Genomic DNA, 19,969 nt, shown 5'->3' with positions numbered 1-19,969 from the left:
AAGGTCAGTCTGATTTGTACATAATATAAGGTGGCTACTACAGACACCACTGTAAATAGACCCTTTTCGAGTTCCAATTTACCGCTGTGTTTCTTGATTACAGGCTCATTTACTCAGGCCTAGCCTCGATTTTTGTGAAGAATATTCACGTGTTCCAATCAAGGTCCGTCAAGTTTCAAAGTGTTTGAAGTTGTGCATTCTTTACTTTACCGTTGGTATTTGTGAATATTTAAACACTGATGCGAGGATAAGCCTGAGTAAATGAGTCTGTAATCAAGGAACACAGCGGTAGGTAATTTGGAAGTCGAAAAGGGTCTACTCTATACTTTCACATCCCCATAATGCCTTGCGTCTTTGGGGGGTAACCAATCAAAAAACTGTCCAAAATTGAAAGGTTTCTTAATTGAATTTATACTATACCTGCTTTTATCTGTACAATACTGATTATCAGTTTATTCCAAATTATTTTTAAGTGTACAGATCATCAAGAGATTTGGTCTTACAGAAAATGTATTGACTTACGAAAAGTTTTTAAAATTCACCTTAAACGTCTTCAAGCTTCTATCTTTTTCTGTTTTTTACTTCTTTATTTTATCTTTGGATACCAAACAAGGTATATTCAACATTGTCTGATCAGCCTCTGAGCAAAGTTAGTGGGTTTTTTTACCCTCTGGTTACCCCCCAATGACGCAAAGTATTATAGGATGTGAAAGTAGAGAATTTGAGAAAATCCGCCGTTCCCTATTCTCTATACTCTAGTTTCTTCGGTCTTCCTGTGGCGTTTTTTATATTCTAAGCCGGCTAACAATTGTCAATTTTAAGTATAATCTTAGACTTGAATATAGAGTTTCTCGATCTGGATCAACCAGTGTTTCTGAGGCGATGATCCGATGATCCGTTCCCTATTCTTTATACTCTAGTTTCTTCCGTTTTCCAGCGGCGTTTTTTTAATATTCTAAGCCGGCTAGCAATTATCCAATTTTTAGCACAATTTTAGACTTGAATATAGAGTTTCTCCCACTGTGATCGGTCGATCAACCAGTATTTCTGAGACGGTAATCACTGCTCGAGCGATGATTATGAGGCTTTCCAAGTTTGCCAGAATGAAGGTAATACTTTAAGCGTAAAATTATACTAAACCAATTATTCCCCTCAGGCGCAGTGATAATGGTGAATATTTTCCTCGCCGCTCGAGACTCGCGGCTCGGTAAATATTCCAACGGTTATCACATCGCCTTCGGCGAATAATCGTTCAATATAAGATTTATCGCGTATTTTTTATTAATTTAAAATATACTGATAGACTGATGGGGAGGTTAAAAGCGCGCTAGATAAATGGAAGAATATGTCTGCCTTTTTTTTGTTTTTTCTGTCTTCGTGATTGAGGTATCTCTTTCTTGTTTCGTTATTGATGTCTTTATTTGTAGTTGATTTAGGAGGGGAGGGAGGAAGGGAGGAGGGCTGGAGGAAGGAGGGAGGGCGGAACGGGAGGGATGGAGGGATTGGGAAGGAGAAGCTGGAGGGCCGAGGCAGGAAGGCGGGAGGGAGGGAGGGTAGGGCGGGGGGGGAGGGAGGGAGGGAGGGGCGGCGGGGAAGGGGGCGGCCGGGTGGGGGGGGGAGTGAAGGAGGGGGGGGTAAGGAGGGAGGGAGGGAGGAAGGGGGGGGAAGGGAGGGGGGGGGAGGGAGAGGGAGGGATGGAGGGAAGGGAGGGAGGGAGGAAGGACGAAGGAGGGCGGAAGGGCGGGAAGAGGGAGGGAGGGGAGGGAGGGGAGGGAGAGGGGGGGGAGAGCGGGAGGCGGTGCGGTGGTGGGTTGGAGGGCTTGTCGGGTCTCGGAGTGGTCCCTGGTCAGCTTTAATTTTTCTTTCTTCTTTCTTCCTTCCTTCCTTCCTTTCTTTCATTCTTTCATTCTTTCATTCTTCCCTCTAATGATAATAACAATAATAAATCCTTTATTTAACGAGGGTGGCACTAAATAGCAAAAACCGTGGCCCTCTACATACAATAAGCTATAAACTATAAGAGACTATTAATATTACTAGGATTGAAAAGATATCAAAAAATTTAGATAAAAAATTATATAGAACAGTGACGATTGAAATAATTAATTAATTAAATATGATTAGATAATTAATTAATTAAATATAATTATTTATTTATTTATTTAATCAATTAATTAATTAATCTAATTAAAGGAATAAAATATATAAATCAAATTAAGTATAAAAATGAAATTATATTATAAAATGATTAAAGGATTTCTGAATTTCTAAAAATGTTTTAAGAGATTTAAAAGTATTAAAAGAATCCATTTGGTGAAGACCTAAAGGCAAGCTATTCCAAAGTTATTTGAGATGTTGTTACACTAAAAGACCTCTGCAGAGAATGACTGTGAACTAAGGATATTGATTTTTAATTTTATATTTTATTTTATTTTAAATGGGATATAATTTATGTACAAAGTATCACCAGCAATGTACTTTGTCATTCTTTGAATGGTATGATTGTATTAACATTCTAGCTTTTTCTTTCAAAATGTATGTTTGTGTATATCAACATGTACATGTTATTGTATACTATGTGTTGTTGTGGTTGGTTTTTTTTTTGTTTTTTTGGGGGGTTTTTTTTTTGTTTTTGTTTGATTTTTGTTTTTTTTGGTTTAGTTTTTGTTGTTGTTGTTGTTGTTTTGTTGTTGTTGTTGCTGTTGTTTTTTTGTTCCAACTTAGTAGGAGATCTAGAGCTCGAATCTTTTGAATTTAATCTATTTGATTTATATTTATCCCATTTAAATTAAACTTTAGTACCTGTAAAACATGCTTAGATTAGATGAAACCCTTGTGATATAATATATATCATAATAATTGTTTTCCATAAATCTTGTATTATGGCTATATACGTATAGCTATTTCATAAAAATTGTCTTATAAAAGCATTAGAAAAAACCTTAGGAAAAGCATTTTCAAGTCATTTAATGTTGTGTCAACATTAAATGGTCATATTTGTAGGGAAAATTAATAGCACTTGATGGCAAAGCTTTAAAATCACTCACCTCAACCTCATGATTTTTTCTAAATCCTATTTTCAAGTAAATATTGAGTCTCATTTTTCCATTAAAATGAAGGTCACATATATCGTGATGCCTAATGTATACCAAATAGACATTTCCAATGAATTTAAAAATTGAAGTAATAATAAAATTCCTTCTTATTTACCTGGTAATCTTCTTCTTCATGTAGTAATCATCATCATTTATCATTGTCATTATCATTTCCATGTCAACTGGCTTTGTTTCTTATATTAACCTCTTAGTATCATATGATCTCTTCTTCTGTTGTTTCTTGACATATATATACAACTATTTATTGACCCCCTAGTAGCAAAAAAACTTTTTGTTAGTTGAGAGAATTTCCGATGTCAAAGTTTGAATGATTCTCAAAAATAAATACAAGCCAGTTGGATATAAGCAAAAACAAATAATGAATTATGTCCACCCCCCCCTCTTTCTGTGGTAAGTTTATCTTGGGAGTTTTTGTGTTCTTTCTCCCTCTTTTATTGTTTAGTTCCTGAAAATATCAACACTCCCACCACAAATTTGTAAAAGGAACCCCCTAAATTCGGGAACTTCCACTTTTTTCCCATAAAAACTCCAGAATTTCCCTCCTTAGTTGGGGTATGGAACCACACAAGTCCATCACTAAACCCCAATTTCAAGATTTGCTCCACTTATTGGTCATGCACAAAGGTCTTAGTAATGTGAGACTTTGTGCATTATGCTCAAGAAGAACTTTTAGTTAGTTGTAAACATCTCCTTTTTGTCCCTGACAAGCGGAGCATGTATTGTGTTATTTAAAGAAATTAAATGATATAAACAAGAGCATTAAATACAATATTTTTTGAAAACAAAGTAAAAAAATGAAACAGCACAGTACTATTTCAATTAGCTGATAAAAGTCTTTGAGTCTCATTATCTGCTCCAAATGGGGATCAAACACTGACCACCATGTGCTGTCAGCCAGAAAGAATTATATTGATAACTTGTGATTCAGCTAATGAACATTCTGCATGATACAAATAAGCCTTTTCATAATTTAAGAATCGATTCCATTGCGCATGCGATTTTATCCCGAATTTCTCACCTTCCTTTGTCTAAACCTTCTTTTGTTCTTAATTAAAGTGTATATGACACGAAAACATTTCATCGTTTAAAATGTATAGTTTGTTAATAATAATGAATATATGGTAATAAAATTTGTTTCAAAAGCTTATTTCTTGAGATATGTAAGAAAAGTTAGCCAAACTTGTGACGTCATTTTGTTGACACGTACTCTAGATTGGGTAGTAATGCACAAAATATAAATTGTAATTCGTATAAAATAACAACAAAAGGCATATTTTATTAAACTTCATTTGATAGCTTACGTAGTACTCTTCAAATGTTGGGGAACTGAAAAGTGTACTACCTGAAATTAAGATTCTACATTCAAACATATTTCATGTATTTGCAACTAAATCTGGAGACTTGTAAACAAAATGACGTCACAACTTGTGCTAAATTTTCTTGAATTTCTAGAGAAATACGTTTTTGAAACAAATTCAAATGTGATATTCTTATTAATGCCAATAAAATACACATTTTTAACATTAATATTTTTTCGTGTCATATGCACTTTAAACAAAGAAGGTGAGAAATTCGGGATAAAATCGCATGCGCAGTGGAATCGATTCTTAAACTATGAAAAGGCTTATTGCCATGACATCAAGGTGACACCAGACAATACTTTGATTGACAGTTTGAAAGGACCCATGATGCATTGCAGTCATATGCATGCCAAGTAGTGAGCAAAATAGATGGCATATTACCCTGAATGTGAGCCATTTATCCCCTCTTTGAAGGTAAGTTTTAAAATACAAAAACATATTTAGCTCTCAAAAACAGGTTTTGAGCAACCAATACCAAGTTTCAGTTAAAATAGCACGCTTAAGACGTCCAAACTTTGACAATGCCGCCTTCTAAGTCAAAGGTGACACAGTGACACTGTGAGTTCGACGAACTTTGTTGACTGCAAAGCTCTTAAAATTAGGTTTACTTTACCTGTCTTTAAGAAGTACTTTCATTTATAGTTGTCTTTGACGTCGGTTCTGCATAAATATTGTATTTTTCCAGCAAAACGTAAAGAAACAATGAGCTGAATGTAATGTCAACAGTTCTGTCCTGGAATATTTTCAGCTGCCTCGTTGTCATGATAATTCATGATAATTTATTCGCCTCGTTTTCAATGTTATATATTTCGAAAATTGGCATGGTTTTCACCACCGGATTGTCCGGTTTTGCTTCCTCCGCAAAGCCGTGCATGATATAAAAAGACCAGGGCCCGGCGCTATCCGACAGATAAATCTTATCCAGTGGATAAAGATATTTAACGGATTATTAGGATTTATCCGTTGGATAGAGCTATCCACCCTTCGTACAACCACTTACAACCGGGCCCAGTCCTTTTATCATCCATTTGCAAGACGTAACAAGATATGAATGCAATTCGATCTGTGAGTCTATTAGCCATGCCCTTACTTACGTCACTGCCCAAACGGTTGTTTCAGGACTCGATCTGTGAGTTCGCCATGCCCCATAGTGACTTAGATCAGCCCAGAGGTTGATTCAGGGTTCGATCCGTGAGTCATAGTCGTACCCAGCTGACTTAATCAGCACAAAGGTGCCAAAGTTGTTTCAGGTTATCGAATTTTAGTGTTGCGTTGGCTACGTTTCTTTCTTCTCCACAATCCCCTCCTCCTCCTCCTCCCATCCTCTAATCGTAATGTCTCCTCATCTCTCACTCTCTTTCCTATCCTTTCTCATCCTCTTCCTCCTCTTCGCCTTGCTCGTTCTCCACTTCCGCTCTTTCTTTTCTTTTCTTTTTTTTTCTTTTTTTCCTCCTTCCTCTTTTCTCTTCTTCAGCACGAGAACATGCAAACTTCCACTCTTTCTTTTCTTTTCTTTTCTTTTTCTTTTCTTTTCTTTTCTTTTCTTTTCTTTTCTTTTCTTTCTTTCTTTCTGTCTTTCGTTTTTTTTTTTTTTTTCTTTCTTTTTTTTTTTACTTTCTTTTTTCTCCTTCCTCTTTTCTCTTCTTCAGCAAGAGATCATGCAAACTTCCGCACTTTCTTTTCTTTTCTTTCTTTTTTTCTTCTTTTCTTTCTTTTTTTCTTTCTTTTCTTTTTTCTTTCTTTTCTTTTCTTTTCTTTTTCCTTTTTCCTTTTTTCTTTTTTTTGCTTTCTTTTTTCTCCTATCCTCTTTTCTCTTCTTCAGCAAGAGAACAAGCAAACTTCCCAAGAAAAAATGAAGAGACCTGTAACATGATATACCTCTTTTCTCAAGGTTGCGCACTCATCCACGTTAAGAAACTTGATCGGCCCACGAAACCAGAACAGGAGCTTTATAATGACAGTTATCAGATACTTTTCCATGAGATTTTTTCGATAAGAATTCATAAAATCGCCATTATTTCCCTTCTAAATATAAAACTGGCTTCTCAAAACTACTGGATTTGCGTTTTACAGTTTTGTGGCCCGTCAAGATTGGAAGCGCACGCAACCTTGAGAAAACAGTCTATTAATAAATTGGTTAACTTGCTAAAGGGAAAAACAAATACTTGAAAATAATTAAATACTGCTTTAAATAAGGAAAGATTAATAATATGTACAGCCATTCTTAGATGGCTATATTCTAGTTTAATTCCTATCAACAATTCACATTTGAAACTTAGATAATATATCAACTAATTATTTATTTATTTCGACTAAATATTGTTTTTCCTTTCATAGATTTATCTATATTTTAATCCAATTCTTATTATCTTTAATATCCGGCTTTTATTACATGTTTTTTTTCTCTCTCTTTTTTCTCTCCCATAATTCATTTATTCTCATTCAAATTCCACGATCTCTTCCTTCCTTCCGATGCTTTCCTTTGCTTTCTTTCTTTTTATATCGTTTTATCTTTTCTCTTCTTGCTATCGTTAGTACCTTGTCGTTATTATTTCATAGTATTATACTGTATTCTAAATTAATTATTCTGTAGAACAAAAATACATGCGACGGATCACAAATTTACATAATCGTAGATTCGCAACCAACTTTATTTAATTCAATCAAACACTCGAACAGACTGTGAACAAGTTTTTACTTGTCCTTGGCACAAAGTGATAACTATATCTAGATTATGTGGCAAATTTTCTGATCAACACCAAGAAGAATAATACTGCCTTGATATAAAGACTACAAAAGTTCTAGACTCTACATCTCTTGAAACCGTTTCATTGCTGACAAGCTCCGATCTGGCTAACGGTCAAAACTGAGGACAGTCTATCAAGTACTGAAGTCAAAAGTTTAGATACGCTTTTAATTAAACAGACTTCGAAACTACGTTTCCGAAAGAGGAATCCGTGTCTATTAAAAAAGACTGATTGGTGAAACACTCGATAGACGTATTTGATGTGGCTTTGAAAAAACATCTTGAAAAAGACTCCACTGAAGAAGCCATGTCGAATTATAGCGGTAACAGCCAAGCTCGAGTGCCAGTTCCTGAGTTTCACTTATGGTACTATATTATTGAAGGTGTCCTGGGTTTTTTAACCGTTATAGGCAATGGATTCGTAGTGTTTCTTATATCTACGCGTCGTCATCTTCAAGTAAACCATAACTTCTACATCGTCTCGCTAGCACTGGCTGATTTTCTCCTGGGTATTTCTCTACCAACCTTTTCGATCCTCTGCTCGTACTGTATGAAATGCGACTGGCTTGCATTCTACAAGTTTTTCAACTTTTTTGCCTTCAGCTCAGTCGCTAATCTATGCCTGATGACCTTTGATCGCTACTTTGCTATAATTTATCCTCTAATATACATCAATAGGATGACCAAGAAGGTCCTAATTGCATCTGTGGCGATAGCTTGGTTCGTTACTGCCGTTTTAGCCATGCTTCCATTTATATGGATGTACGATGCTGACAAAACAATCGTCAAGAAATACAACGATGCTTACTACCTGACTTTACTGGTTGTTTTTGAGCTTATACCTCTAGTAACTATGCCAATAGCCTATTTTAGAATCTTTAACGTTGTGCGGAAACACTCGATTCAAGTAACAACACAAAGAGACCAGCTAAGCTATAACAATCATCAACTGGAGATGAAAGATTCCAAGGAAAGCACGACCTCGAGCAACGAAAATCATGGACGTAACGACGAAGGAAAAGAAACCAAGAAAAAAAAGTCAAGCATCTTTCCGCTTGACAATGATGCCGGCCGTTCCTCAATAATAGTCCTTGGACTCGTTATACTTCTATTCTCATTGTGTTGGGCCTACGATATTTATATCACATTGTGCACAAGAGTCCATTTATGCCGGATTACAAACGTCCATGAAGAGGGAATATCAAACATCCTTATATACCTCAATAGCGCCGTTAATCCGTTCGTGTACTTTCTGTTCAAGAAGGACGTAAGGAGAGAATTGGGGGCTTGTTTGAAGAGGATTTGAATTGTTTGACGTTAATGGATCAATGTTGACTATAACCATTAATGCGCACTTTAGTGTCTAAATAATAATTAAGATGTCGTGACCAGATATATTTATGGGATCTGATGTCATATGCTTGATGCATTAGTTATCAGACTGAATGATCAGGACCGGTAAAGAATAGACTAGATTCGTGGTGAAGCGAGGTTTTCTCATACAGAAAACATGTCATTCCCTAGAGTATGATTTCTTTGTTAACGGTTGTACATGAAAAGACACATGAATATGAATACAATTCAAGCAAAGATTCTTATTCTCAAGAGAATGACACGTGTTCTGAAATGGTAAAACATCGCACCACAACGAATAAATTCCATTTAAAAATTATGCCCTCAGTCAATAGCCCATCTTTTTTCTTTGTTCTTACGCTAGTTGATCTTAGGTAAAATATATCGGAAGAGATAACTAGCTAAAAACTAGTGTGAGCTGCTTCGGTGTATCTAATGAAACAGTAATGATTAAAGGGTAAATTATACACCGTGAAAAGATGAAAAAACGTACTGACGTTTCGGACGCTAGTCCCTCGTCGGAGTAAAAGAGAGGAAAAACTATTAGCCAATCAGATTGCCAATCTGTTTTCGTAATAGGAATCCGCAATCCCATAGGCCTTTTCGCAGTCAGTGATGAGAATTGAGTAGCTTGTGTTGGCGGTTTTGGGTTACGTTGGATATGTTATGGCTTTCGACCCCCACATTTCGCTTTTTTTAGTTCTGCGCGGCTATTTTCGATCGACAATGCACAGCAATGGAAACCACTAAACAAAAGTTGCAAAAATCCACCCCCAAACGCCTGCTAAGCTGGTTAAGAATTGAGGAAATGTAAACACACAAGAAGGCGGACAAGGACAATGCAAAGAGAAGTGTCATCAAGAGTGTATTTTTTTTAACAAGAAATTCTTTATTTGTGGTAGGCGATGGGTTTTATTCTATTCTCGATCAAAGAAATCATGCTTTGCGCACCATCTCACACATAAGTTTATATTAAAGGTAAATGCAAAAAAATATTGACACTAAGCTATTCAGGTTGTCTCTTAAATCTACCACTATGTACATTAAAGAGTATTAACGGTGGTTCTGAACCTTTAAATTGCACTGCAGTTGACAGTTTCAATGTGAAATGTGAGACAGATGAAGAGTTCTAGAACAGGTGTACTAACAAAAGTAAATGTCATGCATCGATGATTTTAAAAGTATTTACTAACCGATCAGTTTTGTAGACATTCAGTAATTGAAATTTTTTATTTTGATGTGTTTTAAAAACAATCTGAATATTATCATAGATTATCATCGCGATCATCAAACGCCTTTGCACCTTGAAAATCAAGGGTAGTATAAATAGGGTTGGATTCCTGGATTCATGTGAGTTATTTTTCCAATATTTACAGATATCCGATTTGTCAGTTAGCCATCCCCCGACTTTGATCAGCCCAGAGGTTTTATTCTCTCCGCAAAAATCTAACACGTTTATTAACCAATATTCGATCTGTGAGGAAGCCATGCCCCGGCTTTGAGCACCCCAGAGCCTGGTTGTTTCAGGTTTTTGATAAAATGTGAAGGGATCATTATTCATTATTGCTTACTATCAATCACGTGACTTTTTGGAGTTGACTGGGGGGCAAACAAGCGGTTGACTGAGGGGCAACTAGCGGATGTTAAGTCAAAACATGTCAAAATAAGTCCTAAAACTATTGCATTTGACTATTTTCACGATATCAAACCAGAAAACAAGAGATCAAAATAACCTCCAAGATTCTACAAGCCATCAAAAACGCAGCTATTACCGGAAGTGACGTCTATTGATAGCAACCTATTATAGTCCATTATTTTCCAATATCGCGGCCTCAATAATTGTCATAATCGTCATTATTACCATAGTAGGTCATTGCCATCATCGTCATCATGTAAGCAGCATTCTGTACGTCGTCATAGACATCTATTATAGATTTGCAAAAATTGTATAGGTTGCTATCAATAGACGTCACTTCCGGTAATAGCTCTTTTTTGAAGGCTTGTAGAATCCTGGAGGTTGTTTTGATCCCTTTTTTTCTGCTTTGATGTCGTGAAAATAGTCAAATACAATAGTTTGAGGACTTATTTTGATATGTTTTGACTAAGCATCCGCTAGTTGCCCCCCAGTCAACCCGCGCTTGTTTGCCCCTCAGTCAACTCCAAAAAGTCACGTGATTAATAGTAAGCAATTGATGGAATTTCATTAACTCTGTTACATGTTACACCTTCCTTTTTCGCGCTACCTCAAAAAAAAAAAAAAGAAAAGAAAAGAAAAGAGAAAAAGAAAAGGTCATGTAGTGATACGCTTCTTTCAACCGGCCAGTACGCACGTATATTTTGTTATTTTAAACCCGACAGTCTATGTTAACAAAGAAGACAGCTTCCTGTCAGACGAACTAGGAGACAGCAAGCAACAGATGACCAAATATCTGCCAGTGCAAATAAGACTTGTGTAAAGAGAAAACTACCGAACTAACAAGATTAGTTTTTAGAAACGAGAGTAATTCACAACGAGTTGAGAACCATTTTCCAGTAAAATGTATCTCAATGCAACTTTCACCGGTCTTGACTTACCATCGAAATCTTCCGCTATCGCAGAATGGTATGACGTTTTATCTTTTCTTATTGCATTCATAGGGATAGTAGGAAATACGTTTGTGATTTACCTGGTAAAAACTCGCTCCTCTCTCAAAGATACAAGCAACACATTCATCATGTCGCTGGCTGTCGCAGATCTTCTGGTCAGTGTCATCATCCAACCTTCGAAATTTGCTTGTGACTTGCAACAAGAATATTGCAATGTCCAGCTCCAACGTATATTCAGTGAACTCTTCATTTACTGGTCTGTATACAATCTTTGTGGACTGACAATTGAAAGATATATTTCAATAGTCTTTCCGATGCAACGTTCCACGTTCATGTCCAAAGAAAGAGTTACTGTATGCATCATGTTATGCTGGCTGATTCCCTTTGTCAACTTTGGATTACATTTTCCATGGTTTTGTTCAGACTCCATCGAAACTAGAATGTTTTGGTTGAGAACCTTTACAGCTATAGAGACGTGCACCATGGTTGGGATTCCAGCTATTATTCTTGTAGTTTTGTATGCAAGGATTTTTTTCGTGGCGCAAAAACTTCGCAGGCTTACAGCCCATCAGATGGGAATTGTGAATTACAACAAGGACTTAAAAGACACGGTCGTAAGAAAAAATAGCTCAAACCCTGAGGTAAAAAATGCGATTGCTTTTGTGGCGGGAAGCTCTGAACAGAAAGAAATGCATGGAAGGAAAAATGAAGCGCGAGCAAAGGAAGAGGGATTCGAAAAAATGTCCCTTAACGAGACAAGGTGCCTGTGCGATGAAATTACCACAGAAGTCAATCGAGTTTGTGAATGCCATAAATGTCAATACCAAGAGCAGAATTGCAAGACGTTTTCTGCAGCTTCTACGAGCACAGATGCCAAAGGTAACTATCATAAAAATAGCCTAGTGCTTTCATTGGACGAGACAAATTTGTCAATCGAAAAAAATTATGACAAACTCAAATATGAAATTCAAATGTCAGACATAAGGGAAGCACCGAAAAAAAATTCTCGATTTTGGAGAATATGTTCTTGCTATCCAGTGTTGTATAGGATAGATCGTACAAGTATTAAAAACTCAAAGCAATCCATCAAAAAACGACTCGAGCAGTTACTGACTCCAAGACAAAGGCGTTCCGGGGTTTCTGTGATTGGGTGCATGATTGGAATATTCCTAATCTGCTGGGGAGTGGCGCTTTATTCGTCGTTTTGCTATTACTTTGCTCATTGTCCTGTTTCCAAGTCAACGCAGCGTGTCTCATGGATTCTTCTACTACTCAACAGTGCGGTCAATCCGATTGTTTATGCTCTGCTCAAGGTAGATATGCGCGCTGAATTCGTTCGCCTACTGCGAAGCTGGGTAAATAGACTTGCTAGCCTGAAGAGAGAAATAAAAATTAAACCTATGGCATGGAACAGCTGAACTGGCAATATATATCACACCGTTTGTTTTGTATTAAAACAGCAGAACATTTTCATTTTGGTTCTGGTATAAATATGTACAAATATATAGTTCGATTTTGTTTTGCTCACCGTAATATTCTTGCTTTGAAACCCGGTTAGCATAGCGCTATCTGGGCCCAATTGTACGATCGCGCTATTCAACGGATAAATCTTATCCAGTGGATAGATTTATTGGATAACAGCATCGACTTATCCACTGGATAAGGGTTTATCCGCCGGATAGCGCTATCCACCCTTCGTACAACCGGGTCTTGGCGGATCAGTCTTATCTAGTGGGTAAATTTATTTAAATTTATGCGTTGGATTTTTTATCCGATATTTTATCCGTTCGCCCCGGAACTAACATGTTATGTTTATATCAATTAATTACTTATATAAAAGAATTATTCTGACGTTGATATTTCACATGCCTCTGAAGGATGTGTTGTCGATAGTCTAAAGGGCGCTAATCCTTTCCTATCCTGTAACAACACAAGGCGTCCTTAAACAAACTTTAATATTGTACCATTATTTTTTGTTGATCCAACGTGTTTGGCATACGTCTTGCATTGAACAAAGAGTTTGAAAGAACTGTCGAAACTTTGACAACTCCACCCCCCCCCCCACCCACCCACCCACCCACCCCCTCCTCCCCCTTCTTTCCTACGGCTGATTCACAGATTAAGGAAACCTCAAATAACCTCTGGGCTGATCTAAGTCATATCACAGATAGAACCCTAAAACAAACTCTGGGCTCAGTCAAAGTCAGACCTCGCTTACTCACAGAACTGGAATTAAACATATATTCTTGGGGTGCAACCACATGACTCAAAATTCCCATGAGATATAAATAAAAATTAATAGCCGCCATCTTGGTTGATTTAACAAGAGAAGCTTATGAGGAATCCTTTGTTATCGTCAACCAAGATGGCGGCTATGACGTAACATCACCACATTAATAGGGTTTTACAGGGAAAAAATAAACAGAGAGCCTGTAGTGTAGGGATCGAACCTGAGACCCCAGAGGTGCAGCGAGAGTAGCGAGTGCGCTATTCCCAAGTGAGTAACATGACAAAAGACACAGCGGCCATATTGGTTGACATAAAAAAAGAATTCATTGACAATTCTTTTGTTAAATTCAACAAAGATGGCGGCTATGACGTCATGTGCAAAGAAAGAATAATTAATTACTGCTGTATTAAGTACATGTTCTTTCTGGATGATACACGGAATCCCTCAAAGTGTTTTTATCGTTCTTATTTTCTGTCATTTCTAAAGTCGTATTAGCCACAGAACTCTGAGTACAACAGAAAAGGTTCCTGATTTCCCTCTTGAAGTCATTCTTGAGTAGCGCATACACTAGAGGGTTAACCGCTGAATTCAAGTACAGCAGGACAATAGACACACAGACAGCGTTAGGTGATAGGCTACAAACGTGGTAGTGCCAACAAATAGACTTATAAATATCTAGTAGCCAGCAAAACACGAATAACATCACGACAGCTCCGATAACACGAACCGAACGCTCAGTACGATTACGCGATGCATTGTGGGAGTACTGATTATAATTCAGCTGCGCGATCTGATTGGCTGTTTGGCGAGCATGTCGGCGGGCAGTAAGGAGAATTCGAATGTACATCAGGAGCATAAGAACGGGAGGGAAGAACTCGAAAATCGCAAGCATTATGCTTGTGTGGATCCGTTTTGAGGTGGCAGCCACGTCAGGAGGGGCGTTAGACCAAGTAACGGGAATACAAGAGAGTATGACCGGCGTGACCCACGAACATGCCAATAATATTCGGATACGCGTGTTTGTCATATACAAGTGGTATTTCAACGGGTAAACAATCCCAAAATAGCGGTCAAAAGTCATGGTAAATATGTTGATGACGGCCAATGACATGAGACTATTGTAGAAAAGATAAAATATCCTCTTGTTGCATTTGAATCCGTATTCACAGATAGCTGACATCGGAGGAAGGAAAAGTCCGATGAGGAAATCCGAGATACTGAGTGACAAGACAAACCAGTTGACAGGTGTAAGGAGACGACGCCTGGTAACCAAGACGTATATGACCAGACCATTTCCAGATACAGTGACCATGGAAATGAACGTGTTTATTATCCAGTACCAGAGTGGCTTTTCTGTAGCCCCTCCATTGACAATGATCTCACTGTTGTTGATTGTCGAGTTGTAGTCAATCATAGCGTATATATACAGATTTTTCTGAAATCAAGAATAGGAAAGATCTTTGGGATGCATTCATTCACGAGAAACCAATCACTGCCACCTAAAAATATGGGCGAATAAAATTTGTGGTCGTACGCCAACATGGCTACCATGAATTCGCGAGATTAAAAAAAAAGGTTTGTTTGGCAGATCTTTCGGATGCGCGCATTCATTCGTTCACCCAGGTGTGATCACAGAAACATGCATGTGCAAAATATTTAACAATTCGACAAACGAGGGTGCGCATTCGAGCTATATTCACCTGTAGGTAACCAATGACCGCGCCGGATTTAGTATATTCACTTGTGTAAAAATAATAAAAGAAGACATTGAAGGCGCACCAATATGGCTACAATGAAGACGCGTGGGGAAAAAGATTCGTATTGGGATACACGCATTCACTGAAGAATATAAACACAGAAAAAGCTGTACACGAATCGTAGAAAATCCTTCCACGGTAAACCGAGAAAGCTATATATCATTAAGTCACGCGAAGCCAAAGAAGAAGAATACACCCACTCACTAGAAATATAATCACAGAAAAATGTAAGCGGAACACAAGAAAATGTTTTTTCGGGACACTAACATCCATGGCAACCATAATGTGGTAAGGAAAAAAAAGATAGGAAATAAGCGCGCTATATCACTAGTGATTAAAAAAAACATCTGCAAGATTCAGTATCCTGCATATATATAACTTTAATCAAAAATTTGCTTTACTCAAAAACTTTTCATCTTTATAATCAATTTGACATTCAATATGCGCTCCAATTCTCTTATCAAAATGATCCAAATTCAATTATCGGGACTTTTTGTCTAGCCAAGATTTCTTTACTCAGAAACTTTTCATCTTAACTTTCTATTGACATTCAATATGCGCTCCAATTTTCTTATCAAAATGATTCGAATTCAAATATCGGGATGTTTAAAATATCTGAATCAAAAAAATTTAACCGCGCTTTGTACTTTTGTCGTGTATGTTACACCAGGAGAAAATTGCCCCCGGAGATACGGGATTTTTTCGCTTCGCTATCATCCTATTGATACATGCTCTAAAATTACGTTTATTATTGGTCGGTAATATTTAAAATGGCTACAAAAATTGAAAGCAAATGTTTAGATTTTCTTCAAAATTCTTATTATAATGTTGGCAAGAACAATATTTGTTTATCTTATTTTTTTTACTAACGCCATGCAAGAAAAAAAACCCGGATATTAGAGAGTTTTAGATTGACTTTTTTTCCTCCCCGCAAACGGCAAACGTGACCACGTTTTCATAGTTTTTCTGTACTTTACTGTACCTTTTACAAACCTTCTCACCAAGCGCAAATACTCTTTTGTTTTTCTACTACTTGGACTTTCTGCGATTCTTTTTCAGTAATTTAAAAGAATTTTTTACTGGTCAACTAACGTTTCACGTTTGCCGTGAACGTAAATCTAAAACTCTCTATTGAATTCGTTGCACGCAAGTCTTTCCAATTAACCTTCAAATTTCTTGGCAATCATTATATTTATTCTCAATTTCTCGGAGGAGCGGAGGGAAAATTAATATATATTCTTTTCGAAATAGATTAACGAATTTTAATTAACAACATCTTTTATCGGTCTACAGTGATCCTAACCTGCTTATTGCTTCATGTAATATTGGAAGTTACTACATATATCATTAGCTAATCATGGGCATTAATTAATAAGAGAATACAATCAAATTAAAAGTTGTAACTTAAAATGATAGAGAAAGGCTTTCGTAAAAATTCTGTGAATTACATTAAATTATATATATAATATTACTTATATACCATGTCAAGAGGCTGACAAGTGTTCTTATGCTTAAAATAAGTTTCCTTCTCTCTCTTCTCATCTCTCTCCTCGCAGTCTCTCCGCTCGAGCTGCTAGGTCTGAGCTCATAGTATCTTAGATCTCTCTCTCTCTTCCTCTCTCTATCTCTCTCTCTCTCTCTTCGATTTTTTTTCTTTTCTTTTTTCTTTTTTCTTTTTTTTTTTTTTTGAAAGCCTTTTTTGAGTTACCTTATAGCTTTGATTTCTCCTTCACGGCCGGCCCAGAATATCTTCAGCATAAACGCACACTCCAACCCAATCGTTATGAGTTGTACGTGTATGTAACTATAACAACTTGTTTTCTTCTTACTGTAATTTCTTAGCTTTAGTGTTTCAAAGACAGGTGACAGCGCGCTTAATAGAACGCGTAATGCCCAAGAACCAATACAATGAAATATTGACTATCGTTGATGACTGTTTGTTTAGGTGTCGTATGCTTTTTCATTCCGCACCTTTTTGGTCTTTCCCGTCATGAATTACTGTCGTACCTGGCTATAGATTGTTTCCGACATGAAGTGAAATGGTATAAATAGCTTCAACTTTGAGTATACAACAGTATTGCTTTAATGAGGTTATTCAATATCATCGTTATTATTAATTTTAGCAATGCGTACAATTTGCGCACTTTATAACAAAAAGTTTTCGATGGCCCAATACGAGTGAGAGAAAAATTCGAACGTGATGTGAGAGGCTTAGCTTTTATATTAAACGACGCCATCAAAATGGTACTAGAAAGGGAAGAAAAAAGGAAGGAAGGATGTGAGAAAGGAAGGAATCGAAAGTGGAATCAGGGGCGGACCCAGGAATTTTTTCGGGGAGGGGTGCAGCGCACAATGTTAACCCAAGGAGGGGTACACCCTTAGAATCAAAGGCAAAAAACATTATTTTGTATTGGTTATCTTCGAAGTAGGGGCACAGAGTTGAACCAGGGAGGGGTGCGCACCCCCTGCACCCCTCCCCTGGATCCGCCACTGCTGGATGGATGGAAGGATGGAAGGATGGAAGGATGGATGGATGGATGGATGGATGCATGGATGCATGGATGGATGCATGGATGCATGGATGGATGGATGCATGGATGCATGGATGGATGCATGGATGCATGGATGGATGCATGGATGCATGGATGGATGCATGGATGCATGGATGGATGCATGGATGGATGGGTGGGTGGGTGGATGGATGGATGGATGGATGAATGGATGGATAGATGGTTGGATGGATGGATAATAGATGAATTAAGACGTTTCGCTTTCTAATATTCTATTTAAAGCCATCGGCTATGAAAAAAGCCATACCATCTCCGTTTTTTTACCTACAAAATTCTTATCTAACCGTGATATCAGAAACTCATAAGTTATGTCGGTGTTGCTGGAAACACTTATTTGTCTATGTAAAACAAGAAGCTATACTATTATATCAACCTCGCACAAGTATAGATTCAAAGAGCTACAACGTACGTTGCTTATTCTAATTTAGAACAAGCAATCTTTGCTTTCATCAAAACTATACGAGATGTTCTTTAAGCCATCTGGATACAGGAATGGCTTTTATATGAATGAAATAAATGATTGCTTGTTTCATATTTGGTGAACATCAATATATTTGATCATGAGTGCTATTGATCGATATCAAACATCCGGGTAAAAATCAGAGATGAAAAAGCATAAATTTACAGCACTAAAAAAACTTTTAAAGAAAACGAATGCTTACAAAAAATATTTATTAACTTCAAAGCATACATGTTTCTTCCATACATACATTCATTTATTTATTCGTTTTCTTTCTTTCTCTTTTTTCATATTTTTTGTTGTTATTTTAGTTTGCCCGTGGTTTATTTCCAATCTCTTCTTTTTCTTTCTGTCTCTCGTTGTCTTTCTCTCACTCGTCTTTCACAAAGAACTGACATTAAAGACATTCTTTATTTAGACCCAAGAACAAAGTATCAAAGCAAAGACTCAGACTAGTCTTACCTCAAAGATGTACTCCAAATCTACCACTATAGCTAAACCAGAGCCTATCCAACGCTACTGGCTATAATTCTCTTGATAATCAAACTTTAGTGGATCAACCAGATCGACGTTAATCTTCAACGACGTGCTCATGAACAAAATACCTTTCCCACGAAGCAATGCAGTCATCAAAAAAGCCAAGAGTCGCCATATAAGTAAAAATCGTGTTGACATTTCATTCGGGATTATTTGACATAAGCTGGGCATATTTATCTTGTTCAATAAACATCTTGTAATTAAGAGCATTTCATCTGTGGATAATGCTTATTTTCGTATGGCGCGTCAATTAAAACTGGAACAGTTTTGATATTAATTACTAAGTACTATACTTTGATCTACATTAGATAATCAAACGAGGACAGGACTTATATTCAGTTCTAGCCAATCAGAAGCAAGAAACAAAGAAGTCATTTTAGTTGGGTTTCAGTTCCAATCCAACCAGGTCATAGACTAATATCCCATTCACACCTAAACGTGTTTAGTTAAACTATGTTTTCATTAGGAAAAAAATTGAGAAACTAGAAACCTAGACAAAGGATAGTTTACATGCACTATTTCACCAAATATTGTGCAGTGTTCGTAGATAGTTTTCCAAACCTGTTTAGTTAAACCACATGTTTAAGCCTTCGTGTGAATGGGGTAATAGACAGATATACTGAATGTTTGTCGGAATAAAACACGGTCGGTTGAGATCAAATATGCTATTAATTCTACTCTCTGCTGATTGGCTCCGGTTTTCACTGTACGTTGTGATTGGTTATTACTGTAACAGAGGTCCCGGATGGATTTTCTCGTAAGTGACGAATCACTTATATCGGCATTTCAAAGACACAGCTAGGTCGTCCACAATCAATTCATAGACAAAGTAAATAGTAATAGTAATGGATAACATATAAAACCAAGAAAATACATAGTTTAATTGTTTAAGTGAGGTATAAAGTGGGAGCTTAATTGGTTTCGCGTTTATGTGTGATTACTTTTTAGATAAGCTTTTAAAAAGGACATGTTTTTAACCGCTCGTGTGTGGGCTTATGAGATGGGAATCTTAAAATACAATTTTGCTTGGAATCACGAAAAATTATATCGATATAGATGTCAGTTATTAAAACAGCGAGTCAAAAGAGAAAACGAAAACAATTGCTAAAAATTACCACCGTTTTCATTGCTAAGTGCTGATCGAGACTACAGGTCGCGACAGGGAAGTTAGGAATGGACCATTTTTAAAATATTTTTTAGGGGTGGGGGTTGGGCAAAAGCCAAAAAAAATTATGTCCCAAAAAATTCCTGCA

The 19,969-nt window shown here is 36.9% G+C and overlaps 3 protein-coding genes across 4 annotated transcripts; 2 read left to right on the top strand and 1 right to left on the bottom strand.

The window, feature by feature from the left end:
* Positions 1-7,079: 7,079 nt before the first annotated feature.
* On the top strand, positions 7,080-9,765 carry LOC116308007 (octopamine receptor beta-2R-like). The gene has a single exon (XM_031718358.2). The coding sequence runs from the start codon at positions 7,531-7,533 to the stop codon at positions 8,527-8,529; it is 999 nt and encodes a 332-aa protein (XP_031574218.1). The 5' UTR covers positions 7,080-7,530; the 3' UTR covers positions 8,530-9,765.
* Positions 9,766-11,085: 1,320 nt separating this feature from the next.
* LOC116307984 (dopamine receptor D2.L-like) lies at positions 11,086-12,679 on the top strand. The gene has a single exon (XM_031718327.2). The coding sequence runs from the start codon at positions 11,114-11,116 to the stop codon at positions 12,578-12,580; it is 1,467 nt and encodes a 488-aa protein (XP_031574187.2). The 5' UTR covers positions 11,086-11,113; the 3' UTR covers positions 12,581-12,679.
* Positions 12,680-13,248: 569 nt separating this feature from the next.
* Positions 13,249-18,834, bottom strand: LOC116307991 (histamine H2 receptor). 2 transcript variants are annotated; one of them, XM_031718339.2, is made up of 2 exons: positions 18,642-18,834; positions 13,249-14,827 (listed from the first exon to the last, which is right to left on the bottom strand). In XM_031718339.2, exon 2 carries the CDS (start codon positions 14,804-14,806, stop codon positions 13,799-13,801), a length of 1,008 nt encoding a protein of 335 aa, XP_031574199.1. In that variant the 5' UTR covers positions 14,807-14,827; positions 18,642-18,834; the 3' UTR covers positions 13,249-13,798. The 2 variants fall into 2 exon arrangements, with proteins under 2 accessions (XP_031574199.1, XP_031574207.1); XM_031718347.2 differs by lacking the exon at positions 18,642-18,834 and adding an exon at positions 16,858-17,261.
* Between the last annotated feature and the right edge of the window lie 1,135 nt (positions 18,835-19,969).

This window comes from Actinia tenebrosa, unplaced genomic scaffold, assembly GCF_029948245.1.
Source record: "Actinia tenebrosa isolate PJP-AT-01 unplaced genomic scaffold, QUT_ActTen_1.0 PGA_scaffold16__25_contigs__length_10494907, whole genome shotgun sequence".
Taxonomy (NCBI): domain Eukaryota; kingdom Metazoa; phylum Cnidaria; class Anthozoa; order Actiniaria; family Actiniidae; genus Actinia; species Actinia tenebrosa.
This window is presented reverse-complemented; position numbering and strand designations above follow the sequence as displayed.